The sequence below is a fragment of the Petaurus breviceps genome, unplaced genomic scaffold (assembly GCF_028583685.1).
Source record: "Petaurus breviceps papuanus isolate PSGF00001 unplaced genomic scaffold, PetGlider_PUasm1.0 90692, whole genome shotgun sequence".
Classification (NCBI taxonomy): domain Eukaryota; kingdom Metazoa; phylum Chordata; class Mammalia; order Diprotodontia; family Petauridae; genus Petaurus; species Petaurus breviceps.
Window position 1 is genome coordinate 1,882,786 of NW_027187313.1, and position 13,767 is coordinate 1,896,552.

At 38.1% G+C, this 13,767-nt stretch overlaps 1 protein-coding gene across 5 annotated transcripts in view; it reads right to left on the bottom strand.

The window, feature by feature from the left end:
• Positions 1-13,767, bottom strand: part of RALGPS2 (Ral GEF with PH domain and SH3 binding motif 2) — a 257,390-nt gene that overhangs the window by 154,336 nt on the left and 89,287 nt on the right. For all 5 annotated transcript variants that reach the window (XM_069065478.1, XM_069065477.1, XM_069065480.1 and 2 more), the window contains exons 4-5: positions 9,518-9,568; positions 856-939 (exon numbers count right to left, since the gene is read on the bottom strand). In XM_069065478.1, coding sequence (XP_068921579.1) covers positions 856-939; positions 9,518-9,568 — 135 coding nt within the window. The remainder of the gene's footprint in view (positions 1-855; positions 940-9,517; positions 9,569-13,767) is intronic.

Here is a 13,767-nt window from a genome sequence, read left to right on the forward strand (position 1 = left end):
ACACAAACCGAAAGGGGAGACTGTTCCTGTACTCAACAAACTCACACTTTCACTGGGCGATACAAAACAGAGAGGACAATCTGGCTGAAGAGTAGATGGTAAGACCTCGGAGGTTCTAAGGGTTCAGCAGCAGGACAGAACCAAGGCCAGGGCTCTTTAGGATGTCACTGAAGGCCAAAAGTAGGAGTTTGAGACCTGCTGACTGATAGTAAGACCTAGTAGTCCTCCATTTTACTGGATTGGTGACTGCCTACTCAGCTCTGCAGTGTGAAGAATCATGTCCACTCCCCAGGGTGGGAAGCCTGGCCCAGCACCACTGGGACTAGTGGTCCTGACTGTCTGAGTGGATTGGGGATCTAAGGTTCCTCCTCACAGGAGGGAGATTTTGTGGGAGGGCTTAAGGGTCTAGCTAGGAGGAGAAAAAGATGCAAATGGGAGATTACATTAAAAGGAGTAGACAGAGGTTCTAGTTCCAGCACCTGAATTAACTAGTTGTGTGACTAATGTCTCATCTAATTCTAATGTTTTCATATTAAAGTGAATGAGAGATTTTAATATTCTTGGGATGTACATAGCATTTGAGCTTTACATATCCAGAATTATAACTAAAGGAGAAAACAGAAACAAGACATTTTGTCTTCTATAAAATTTTAGGTTCTGTTACAGATCAATTTAAATTTCTCTAGGGAAGCCTTCTGAATGAGATGATGCTAAAATAGCACAATCTGTAAAAAGAAGATACCACTTTAACAATGCTTACTTTAGGGAAAAGCTCAACTAACACTTCTTAATGAAAGCTTTCACTTAAAGAAATACATTTTTGAAAAGAGTATCATCATTTTAGGCAGGCCTTACATGATTAAATCTTCTTGTGAATGCAACTGCATTTGGTGCAGAACTGTATTTCTCTTTTTTATTCCATCCACAACTCGAAAGCTCCTGAAAAATTAATGATAATTAGATGTAATATGAATTAAATAGGTAAAAGATTACTACTACACATAGTAGTAAATTCTTACTACAATAATAAGGGTCAAAGGGTTGCAACATATAAGTATATATACATATATGCATATTATACACACACACACACCAAATATAACCTTTTTAGTTTTCCCTCAACCACAATTTAAAATGAAGTCAAAATAATGCATTTATTTAATACTGTATCATCATGAATGAATTCAGTAAACATAAAGGAATTTTTAATTTTCTAATTTTACTAGATACTAAATAATATTTATTTCCTCTCTTTTTGTCTTTTTATACTTCCTATTTCTAAATTACCATTTCAGTTTGTCAAATATAAATCCATTATTTTAAGTTGTCAGTTTATTGTGTTATAGATTTAGAGCAGGAAGGAACTTCAGAAACCAGTCTACCCCTTTACTGTACAGATTAGGAAATTGAGGCACTACATTAGTTTTTACATATTCATACATACACATATATATGTATACATATGTGGGCCAATAGCACATTATTAAATAGTTTAGGATATTACTTATGCACTTTAAATTAATCATTAAACACCTGAGTGGAAAATAATAAAAATTCAAAGTAATGTAGCATGTGTACATTTTCTAAATTAAATTATTTATCCCCATAGGATATACTTAGGCTTAGGGAACTTAAATAATATTTAGATGAAAGCCTGAATAAAAGGAATACATAAAGTTGAGAGAACATTCCTAAAGCTTTGTTTAAACTTTAAGGAATAAAACCTGTCAACAAGTCACTGCAATGGTATAACAAAATAAATTATTTCAAGGTTTTTTTCCATAAATGAGGCCCCCCCCCCTTTTTTTTAACCTTTCTTTTTCTTTCCTCACATATGGGCCTTCCAGCAACTTACCCCTCCACTCAGGAATTTTAGTGATAATCTATATCTATCCACATCTATAAATAAATGTGCCTTCTAGCATCAAGTATATGATGATTTTATTTTTTACAACAGCAAAATGACTGCTGCTTCCAAGTATACTCATGTTATTCTTCTCTATATTCTATGTGGTTTGACTGAATGAAGTTTTCTTAAAGAAAACAGAAGCCAGATTTTTTTGGGAGGCAAAGGTGTCTAAGGTAAAGGGTGGGAAACAGCCCTCATAAAAGCTTTGGAGAAGATGGTTTCATGGAGAAGGGGAGGAAAAAGTATAGCTGTATGCTTAAAGCTTAAAAACAATGGGGCTCTTCCTGAAGAGGGAGATGTGTTCTAAGGAAAAAGAAGGTACTTTTTCCTCCAAAGAATAATGCTAAAGAGCCACAGAAGCTATCACTCAGTAATAGAACAGAAAGAGACAAGCTGGGTAATTCCCTGGTCTTGTACTGAGACAGCTATTTCTTAATCTAATAACAGAGAGGCAAGTTGCTTTCACTAGGCACATATCAAGACAAGGACAAATACAGAGTAAGACTGGGTCTCCCTATTTTGGTCAAGTTGAAAGTACTAGTCATATCCCCAATTCCAATACTGCCAGCCATGGGAGCTTTGTCCTATTCCATTTTGGACACTGGCCAGTTTGTTTCTTCTTGGCCCTCCACTTCCAAGACTCACCATATTGGTACTGGACCAGCTTTATTCCTACTGCAGTTCAGAACTCCTAAACTCAACTGATCCACCGGCCTCAGCTTCCCTATGCCCAGTTCCTTCTCATAGTTCTGGTATCTTCTGTGTTCTACTAGCCTACATGCTGCTCTTCACATACAACATATAACTCTGGTCCTTTGCACTGGCTAGAAGGAAAGGTCTGGAATGTTCCCCTTCCTCACCACAGCTTCTTAGCTTCATTCAAGATTCAGGAGGCCATTCTGAGTTGCCACCTCCTTATTCCTTCCTAATAGTGCCTTCTGAAATTACCTTCTAATTATATTATAAATACCTAACAGGTATATAGTTATTTGAAGCCTGTCTCCCCTACTATAATGGGAAGGTTTTCTGTGAGGGTAACTACCACATTTTTAGCCTTCCTCTGCATTGCCAGAACTTAACAAAGCCTGGCACAAATATAGAAAGCACAATAAATGACTGTTGACTAAATATTTATCTTAGAAATAAATTCATTCTTCAAAAGGTGAAAAAAACAAGAAAAGAACATTTTATTGTGGATAATTCTCCAAAACAGGTAGGAACAGAGGTAGAAATAATGGGAATGCTGTGGTGGGGGGTATTGGAGGGGAAGGGAACATTTCATTCCTTTCTTGAGTTGTGAGGGAAAAGAAAAGGAAATTTGGAATAATGTGACATAAAACTTAGATTTTGGGAAAGCAGACTTCAAAAGTTTAGAGGAAAAATAGGTAGGATCTCACGGACTAAAATTTTAAAGAAGTCAACCCAAGAGGGATAGGAGTGGCTCAAGAATGAAATTTTGAGCTACAAAAGAAAATTCCACTGAGGAGAAAAAAAAATGTTATATCCAAAATGTGATGTATCTGAATATAATAAACATAGATTTAAAAAAGAAATATATAGAAGATGAAAGCAAGACCAGGTAACAGAAGATGAGTAAAATAGTGTGGCACAGTCTTATTTCAAAAAAGTGTCAGGAGTACTAAAATTTAGGATGACTTGAGGCTAGTGAGGGATGCCAAGTACAAAATATTACTTTCTGGTGGCTTCTTTTATTTCATGTTTAACCTAGGAGTAAAAGGAGAATCAAAGAACAGACTCTACTTAGGAACAACTGGTCTCCAAAGTGAGGGACTGTAACATGATCCCAAAAGGTGTGTGACGAAATGATCTAAAGATACTAAGATGGGGTGGCTAGGTAGCACAGTGAATAGAGCACTGGCCATGGAGTCAGGAGGACCTAAGTTCAAATCTGGCCTCAGACACTTAACACAACCTTGGGCAAGTCACTTAACCCCAATTGTCCTCCAAAAAAAAAAATCTATTAAAGATAGTAAGATGAAGTCAAGATGGCGGAATAGAAGCAGGACCTCTGAGCGGCTCTGGCTTCCACCTTCCCCAATCGATGACAAAGGGGACTCTGAACAAACTTTGGAGCGGCATAACTCACAAAATGACACAAAGAAGCTAACTTCCCGCTGAGGGCAGCCTGGCAGGAATCGGCCAGTGCAGTGCTCTGGGAGCTGAGCCCAGGCCCGCGTGAGCCGGAGGTTTTAGCCCCGCTGTGGTGATCCAGAATTATCAACACATAGATGCTAAGGACAAAGTGAGAGGTTAGTGCAGTCTGGGACCCAGTAAGTGGGAGTGCCTTGGCTTTTGCCCCTGGGGCTAGAAGCCGCTGAGACACCTGGCACAGCCAGCCAGCACCATGTGGCAGCTTCAGCTCCTAGTCTGCAGAGTGTAGGGGGACCATGCGACCAGTCTGAGGGGTGCTCCTTCTTGCTTTAATCTGCTTGGATCTGGATTGTAGTCTTGGGTGGAGGTCCTGGGGTGTGTGTCCAGTTTGCCAGAGCGTGTGGAGGCTTCAGAGAGGGCACCCAACTAATATCTCCGGCAGCTGAGAAAACCCCAGCGTTTAGCACAAAAGCTCCCTTGTCTGGTGGCAGAGTCCTATTGTGGCAAAAAGCCCAGGGGTCAAGTGACTGAGTGGTGACATGACCAGGCAAAGGAAACAAAGCAGACAGAAGATTCCAACATTAGACTCCTATTTTGGGGACAAAAAGGAGCAAAGCATGGAACAGGAGGAAGGCAATGAAGTCAGAAACTCCTGCACCCAGAACTTCAAAGGAAAATACGAGCTGGTTATAGGCCATAGAGGACCTTAAGAAGCAGATAGGAGAAGTAGAAGAAAAATTGGGAAGAGAAATGAGAACGATGCAAGAAAATTATGAAATGAGAGTTAACAACCTGACTGAGGAAAATCACACCTTAAAAAAATAGACTAACTCAAATGGCAAAAGAGGCTCAAAAAGGCAATGAGGAGAAGAATGCCTTTTAAAAAGCCGAATTTGCCAGATGGAAAAAAATCTCAAAAGCTCACTGCGGAGAATCATTCCTTGAGAATTAGATTGGAGCAAATGGAAGCTAATGACTTTATGAGAAATCAAGGTACTGTTAAACAGATTCAAACAAATGAAAGAATAGAAGGCAATGTGAAATATCTCATTGGAAAAACCACTGACCTGGAAAATAGATCCAGGAGAGATAATTTAAAAATTATTGGACTACCTGAAAGCCAGGATCAAAGTAAGAACCTAGAAATCATCCTCTAGGAAGTTCTCAAGGAAAACTGCCCTGATGTTTTAGAACCAGAGGGCAAAATAGAGGTTGAAAGAATCCGCCAATCACCTCCTGAAAAAGATCCCAAAAGAAAACTCCTAGGAATATTATAGCCAGGTTCTGGAATTCCCAGATTAAGGAGAGAATATTACAAGCAGCCAGGAAGAAACAATTTGAATATTGTGGAAACACAATCAGGATAACCCAGGATCTGGCAGCTTCTACACTGAGGGATCAAAGGGCTTGGAATATGATATTCCAGAGATCAAAGGAGCTAGGATTAAAATCAAGAGTCACCTACCCAGCAAAACTGAGTATCATATTTCAGGGGAAAATATGGTCATTGAGTGGAATACAGGACTTTCAAGCATTCTTGCTGAAAAAACCAGAGTTGAATAGAAAATTTGACATTCAGATACAAGAAGCAAGAGAAGCATGAGAAGCCCCTATTTCTATTCCTATCTGAACCTGAAGCACCAAAGTAACCTGAATTAATAAGCCAGATCCACAATTGGCAATAGGTGGCAGTATTGGACCAGAGTGGCCTCACTAAGGTGGAGGAAGAGGATAGAAGAGAAGGTGTGCCCTAGGCAGATGCTGGGCTCAACGCCTCCCATTTCCCCTGAGGGATCAGAGAGTAAACTATGGGCATTCAAGAAACAGAGACAATTGTGAGTGTGCGCAGTGGCCTTAATACCTGCCTTGGAGGAGAATAAATGTTATGAACTATTAAAAAAAAAGATAGATGAGTTGTAGTCCTGCCCTCCCTACACAATCTACATCATGACTTGTCTTGAAAACAACCACCCCACCCCAATCCCATCATGGGCCCCTCATTTATACAGGTGCCTAAGGAAAATCTCCTCTCTCCCTAGCCCCTCAGATCACCTTATAGCTATAGGAGAATCTCGTTTGGCTGGCTGTGCTCTTGAGTAGTCAATAGTCACAGGGTCAGCCTCCTCACTCCACCACATTTTCAGTGGGACAGTTACACAGGATGTTCAGACATGGATGGGTGACAATTAATATCAAAAGTTCTTCCTAAACTCATTTGTCTTCCAAATTTGCTTATTACTGTTGACTTACCACCATCCTTCTAGACTCCCAGATTTGCAACCTTGGTGTCATCTTCAACTCTTGATTCTTACTCCATCCTCTAAAATCTGGTTTCTGATCTCATCCTTTAATTTAAACTGACCTCTCCAAAACCAGCAATCTTTTGGTCACCAAATTTAATAGTACTTTCTCAATTCTCACCCTTCTTGACAATGCTGATAATCTTCTCCGGGATATTCTCTTCTTCTCTAGATTTTCCACAAAACTCTTTGCTGTGTTCGTTCTCCTCCAATTGATCTCACCATTATTCTTTGTCTCTTTTGCTAGATCAGGGGTGGGAAACCTGTGGCCTCGGGGCCACATGTGGCCTTCTAAGTCCTTGGAGGTGGCCTTTTGGCTGAGTCTAAGTTTTACAGAACAAATCCTTTTATTAAGGGGATTTGTTCTGTGAAGTTTGGATTGAGTCAAAGGGACACACTTGAGGACTTAGAGGGCCACATATGGCTTTGAAGTTGCAGATTCTCCACCCTGTGCTAGGTCATCAGCCATGTCATGTCCTCTAATCATGGGTTCTGTCTAAAGGTTCTGTCCTGGGCCTTATCTTCACCCTCTCTACTTATCTCATTTGCTCACATGGGTTCAACTGTCATCTCTATGTAGATATTTCCAGATGTATATATCCAGAACTAGTATCTCTCATGAGTTAATGTTGTATATTACCGACTTCCTTTTGAACTGGATATTCCACTGTCATCTCAAAATCACAATGTCCAAATAAACCTCATTATCCTTTTCCCAAAACCCTGATTTCTTCAATTCAGACATTCTTATTACTGTCAAATGTAACACTATTCTCCTAGTCACTCAGGTTCACAACCTTTATTTATCCTTAACTCCTAAAATCATATTCATTCCACATCTTCATTAATATCTCTCACATCTCTTCTCTCTACTCCAATTATAATTATCCTAGCTCAGGCTTTAATTGTCACTCACTTGGACTATTGCAATACATTTAAGTGATCTTCTTGCCTCCTCTCTCCTCACTCCATTTTATTATCCACTGACCTGTTTATTATTCCTTACTGTCTGCCTCCCATGCCTGGAATCTTCTCCCCTCTTCACCTCTGCTTCTTAGTTTTTCTGGTTTCCTTTCAGACTCAACTCAAATACCAACTTCTGGTCCCTCCACTGCATTCCTCTCTGAAATTACTTTCTCCTATTCCGTAAATATCATTCACATACCTGGTTATTTCTTTATCATCACCTCCAATAGAAATGTGAACGCTTGGGGTGACTAGGTGGCACAGTGAATAGAACACCTCCCTGGAGTCAGGAGGACCTGAGTTCAAATCTGGCCTCAGACTCAACACTTACTAGCCATGTGACCTTGGGCAAGTCACTTGACTCTAACTGTCCTGCATTCCCCCCTCCAAAAGGCCAAAAAACCAAACAAACCATGAGGCACATAGTAAGTACTTTATTAATGCTTACTACATCTTACTTACTTACATATCCAATCAGTTACCAAACTTTCATTATTTTTACCTCCAGAATATCTCTCACATTTCTCATCTCTATTCATATGCCCCCTGCCCCAGTTCAGGGCCTTATTACCTCTCACCTGAATAACTGCCTCAAAATTGGTCTCCTTACCTCCTATTTGCTTCTCTGATTCATCCTGCACACAGCTGTCAATGTGTTTTCCTAAAGCACGGGTCTGACAAGATCACCTGTCCATTCAACCAACTCCATTTATTCCCAAATGACTTGTGTTAAATATCATTTCACTTTTATCTCATCCTTTGTGAATTTCTAATTTTGTTTAAGTTTTATAATGTTATTAGTATGAATAGTGAAAACATATAACTTATATGTAAATAAACATACATATATTAAAGGTGCATGCAAATTTTTTGTTATTGCTATTGATCAGGGCACATAAACAAAAAAGCTTGGAGATTGCTTTATCTAGACTAGTGCAATAACCGAAATGATCTCCTTGCTTCCAGTCTCTCCTCTTCTCCTTTATTTCCTTTAGGGCTCAGTTTAAATGCTGCCACCTTCTCCATGATGCCTTTACTGTTCCCCCCAGTTACTAGTGCCTTGCTCTCCAAGATTATCTTCTGCCTGATTTGGATATGTTTTCTATATACCTCTATTTTTACATAATCTACTCATTACAATGTTAAGCTCCTTAAAGGACAGGAGAGTTTTGCTTTTGTCTTTGTATTTCTAGTGACTAGCATAGTACCTTTACAGAGTAAGCAGTTAACAAATGATTGCTAACTGAACTGATCTTTTTCCACTGCAGAAGAGAAGATCCTAACTTTTTTCTGAAGTGCCACTGAACCAATTCACGTGTATGAGGGAACATATTATCAACATATACTTTTGTAAAGTTACATCAATGATTCATCTTGTTATCCTTAGCTAGACTTTATATTGTATAATCATTAGATCTTAGGCTTTCTTTAACCAAATCTTTTTTTCCCTCTACACTGTGTGGTGAGTCTAAACCAACAAACCTATACCAGATACTTTAAATATATTCAAATATTCCTTCCTTTGAAGAATTTTCCAATATAATGTATGTATGCTTTTTCATATTTCTTATTTTCTGTTCCAAGAAAGTGCTTATATCCATTACTATCGACCTTCTGAGAGACAATGTGGCTTAGTAAATACAAAGTTGGCCTTGTAGCCAGAAGGGTCTGTGACTCCCTTCAAACCATGTTACCCTAAGTAAATCACTTAACTTCTCTGGTCTCTAATTGTATTTGCTAAATCCCACATTCATGGAGATGAAAATCTAAGTACACATTCTTAATGGTCACCATATTCAGCAATAGTAGAAATCATATTAATCTCTCAAATCCTTAATTTTTTCTTTTTTTTCTTTTTGGAAGGCAATTGGGGTTAAGTGACTTGCCCAAGCTCACACGGCTAGTAAGTGTGTCAAGTGTCTGAGGCAGGATTTGAACTCAGGTCCTCCTGACTCCAGGGCTGGTGCTCTATTCACTGAGCCACCTAGTCTCTCCCCTTAATTTCTTCATTTATGAAATGAGGGAGATGGGATTGTTCCCAAGATCCTTTCCAGTTCTAAAATTCTGTCAGCACAATTTTGTAAGCTTTCATCACATTAAGAACACATGATGCTTTTGTAGTCCCAAATTCATAAAAAGTAATTTTATTTCACATCTCTACAAACACTTAAATTAATGCAATATATTTAGTTGTTTTAAATGTGAGAGATAAAGTCAAAGTATTACTCACATCTGGTTGAATAGCTTTAAATACTGGGACATCCATTAATGTTATCTGACCCTGAAATGAAGAATAATAAATTATATTAAAAATTAATATTCTGTGATCTCATATAACATAATTTATCAGGCTTATTTGCATGATTTTGTTAAAATCACATTTGCAATACTTCAAAATACTCTGTCAGAATTTTTTCATCTATAAAGAATATTACAAGGAATTTACATAAACCTACAATATATACACGTATGCATATACACTTCAAATTTGAAAGCAAATTTTTTCATAAAATATAATCATTCCATTTCAATATAACCTAATTAATTTTTAAAGTATTCCTATGAAATATAATAATGCCCATTTAATGAGAGAAATGGACTCAGTCTTGATCACATAAATTAGTGGAATACTCAAGAACAGATTCCCTATGTTCCAATTCATAGACTAGTGGTTTTTTTATGACTACTATACTACAATGCCCTGAACACTATATATTTGACAAAGATAAAAGTTTCTACTTAATTTGGAGAAGGAACAAAAAATCTGACACCTTGCAATTAATATCAATTCATATACATTATAATATTCTTTATAAAGACTCCCATTAAAATTTTTGCATAACTTCAAGTTAAGATACGACTCCTGGTGCATGTCCATTACTCATATGTTCTGGGTCGCAGAGTAGCAGCAAGCACCCCAGCATACCCAGGATGGCTACTAACACAGGTTCTTTGATCTGTTTTTCTAAAGGAAAGCAACTCAAAAGGGGTTAACAATCTTACTTTAATCAAACATATATATCAGTTACCTAGTTCAGGGGGAAAAGTCAGCACCCTGAACTTCAGAAAATACAAACAGAAATTATAAGCAGACAAAAAATATAATGAAAAGAGAAAATAACACAACTCAACAGACAGGGCTTCTAGTTGTCTGACCATCACCTACCTATACAGTTAGTTGCCAGAGAGACAAGCACCAACATCTGGGTTTTCAGAGGGGGAGGGGGTACTCAACAGCTGCCCAGAATCTCATCTGGCCAAATCACACAACTCTTCCCACAAGTGAGTCCAAAAGCAAAACCTCATGTCATGGTACATATAGAGCCTTCTCCAGGGTCAGAAGACATCACAACCTTTGGGACCCACTGCCTAATTACAAAGTAACAAAGGTGTGCCTTCCTGAAAAACAAGTCTCCCCTAATCGAGCTTCTCTTGTTTTGAGGCTTATTAAAGGGCAGGAAAGATCTTCAAACGCCCTTACTGTTACATTCAGGAAGAGAGTTATTGCTCCCACTTCAATAATTTTGCTTTCCTGCCAAAAGAAGAGGCACTATATAGTATAAGTTCCAATGATTGACCAAAATGGCAATTGCCTTCTCTAATTCCTTTTGTCACATCTGTGGAAAACAGTATGCAGGACTATTTAAAATACATACACTACCAAAATTATTATTGGTAGTGCTGAAAACCTCCCTCCCCACCCCCACCCAACAAAAGAGATAGGTTATTTTTTGACCTTCCAAAATCAGTATCTCACAGCACAAAACCACAAATACTAATATTTATCTACATGTAAAACTGCGTATGTATAGTCTTTTACAAATTTTGGACTAAAATGTATTTATAATTTAGAAAAAGGTGATGCCTTATAATAATCAACCTTTATTTCTAAATTGTAGGTCACTATACAGTTACAATTTTTTTAAGAAAATATAAAATAGTTCTGTAAAAGTTTCATTTTTAAAATGCCTCAATGTGTCTAATGACATTTAGTCTTCTCTCCCCCTGCCCCCATTACCTCCCTCTCTCTCCTGTTTTCATGGGAGGTAGTGGGAGGGGAAGAATGATTTCTATGGATATGATCAACAAAACTCTTCCTCAACTGTCAAAACTGAGAAACCACAGGCAATATCAATCACCGAAAGAATATTTACTCGTAGGCATATGAAGTATGCAAGAACTGGGCTAAGTAATGACTGGGAAATAAACTGATTCCTATCTTGACAAGACGTATACAAAGCCATTTGCCACTAACTGACAAATGTACTGAAAAAGATCACTCCTATGGCAATGCCTACAAGAAGATTTATGGAATTTTCTATTAATTTTGTTAAAAATTCTGGCATTCACCTAATCAAATACTATTAGTAAATATATTTCACAGAACCACAGATTTCCAAAATTATTATAGAAAAATGGAAGGGCTTCTTCAAATTGTATAAGATCATTAACACTTTCTCACCTCATGTCAATACAAACACTCCCATAAATGCTCAAAATGTCAATGTCCCATAGATAAATAGCCATATTGTTTTCCCATCTCTTATCCATTTTGTTTCTTTTTCTACCATGCTGCCCTAGACAGGAAAAAGATGGCTTAGGCTGACCTGCCACCTACTGGCTTACACAGGAATTATCTCAGCAACTTTTCCTTCCCCAGGGAAGAATACCATATACATCGTACCTGTCTTTCACTGATCCTCGTTCAGCTAATGGCACCTCAAGTCAGCTCTCAAAAATGCACCAATTTTAACTCTCTCAACCACATTCCTGCCAAACCAAGAGAATCCGATTACTACCACCACCCCAACCCTTATTCCATCTGTGGGCCAAAAGATAAACTGTAATCAAGGCTCACTGATAATATACCTGTATCAAAGAAAATGAAAGTCATTGTTCTAGGGACAGAGGAGGCATTAAGAAAAAAAAAGTACCCCAAAACTCAGTGTCAGTCACCTCCCATATCCAATCTGTTGCCAATTCCCATCAACTATCCTCTTAAAATCTCCTGTATACATCCCCCTTCTCCAACATTTCTCTCTGCTCATTTAGTATCCACCCAAGGGAAGATCCTTATCACCTCATGACTGAACTGGCAACAGTCTCCTAGTAGGTTCCTCCACTCAGTTGTCAAAGTAATCTCCTTCAAGTGCTAATCTAACCATGTCATTCATGACCCTTACTCCGTAAATCCAGTGGCTCCTTATTACTCCTAGGATCATACAGAAATATAACTATTTAGTTTTTAAAGCCCCTTCACAACTTAGCCCCTTTGCCTTTCCAGTCTTCTTACACTTTGTCCTTCCATATATTCTAACACCCAATTCCACTGGCCCTCTTGCTGTTCCTCAAACATAACATGCAATCTCCAGACTCTACACTTTTTCAGTCTGTCCTACATGCCTGGAATGCTCTTCCCCTTTCTAGGCTTTCTTCAAATTTAGCTTAAATCCCGCCCTCAGTCAGACACCTTTCTTAGCTACCCCATTCCTCTACCCCATTATTGATGCCTTATCTCTGAAATTACCTCCCCCTTTTCCCATGTTATTTCTTACATGTACATACTTGTTTGTGTGCTCTCTTTTCCAGTAGACTGCTCCTTTTAAGGGGATGGAACACATCTTACTTTGTATCCCTAGTGCACAGCACAATGCCTAGTACATAGCAGATGCTTAATAAAAATGTGCCTTAATTTGTTGACTTAATGGATACAAAAGTCTCAATGCTAAGACCTAGATATAACAGAGGAAATACTTCAGCTAACAAACACTTGATCTTCTTGCCAGGACTATAAAATGTCACTTTACAAATATAACTTAATAAAGCTGAAAAACAGTAAAGGAGAAACCAAGCCTTCAAAAGACCTGGTGTATGACTTAATTAAATCTGATCAACTCAAGAATATTAAAGATGAACTTGAAATAAGGGCACCAAATAGACTAGACCTGGAAGAGGTTTGTTTCCATAGTAATGGGTCCTCATTAACGATGACAATGGAGCTACCTCAGTACAAGATGTTCCATATCAGTGAGTGGAAATCTAGCTCTAAAGAAAATCAGGTTGGAAAGAATGGCTGGAAAGGCTCAACATCAAAATGAAGAAGCATTTGATTTGTCTCTGAGGAATTTGCAAATAGTGAAAATTTCCAAAAGAATTGAAGCCAGGGATGGTATGCTACTACTCCCGAAAGAAAAAAGTCAAATGAGATTCATCAACTAACAACTAATCCATTATGCCTGCTTTGAGAGTCACATCACTGACTAAAAGGTATAGGAAATTTAAAATTCTATTTTTAAAAAATCTGTTAAAAATTAAATACCCAAAAATTAAATGGTAAAATAGGTCTAGGATCTTGTCAATTTGGATGTTTCCTTTAATACTGCAGATACCATGACATCTGATGTCTGTCCCTTCTCATAGGATTCTTTTTCGTGTCCTCTCATAAACTCAACACAGGGGGGATTCACCCAACATGCTAGA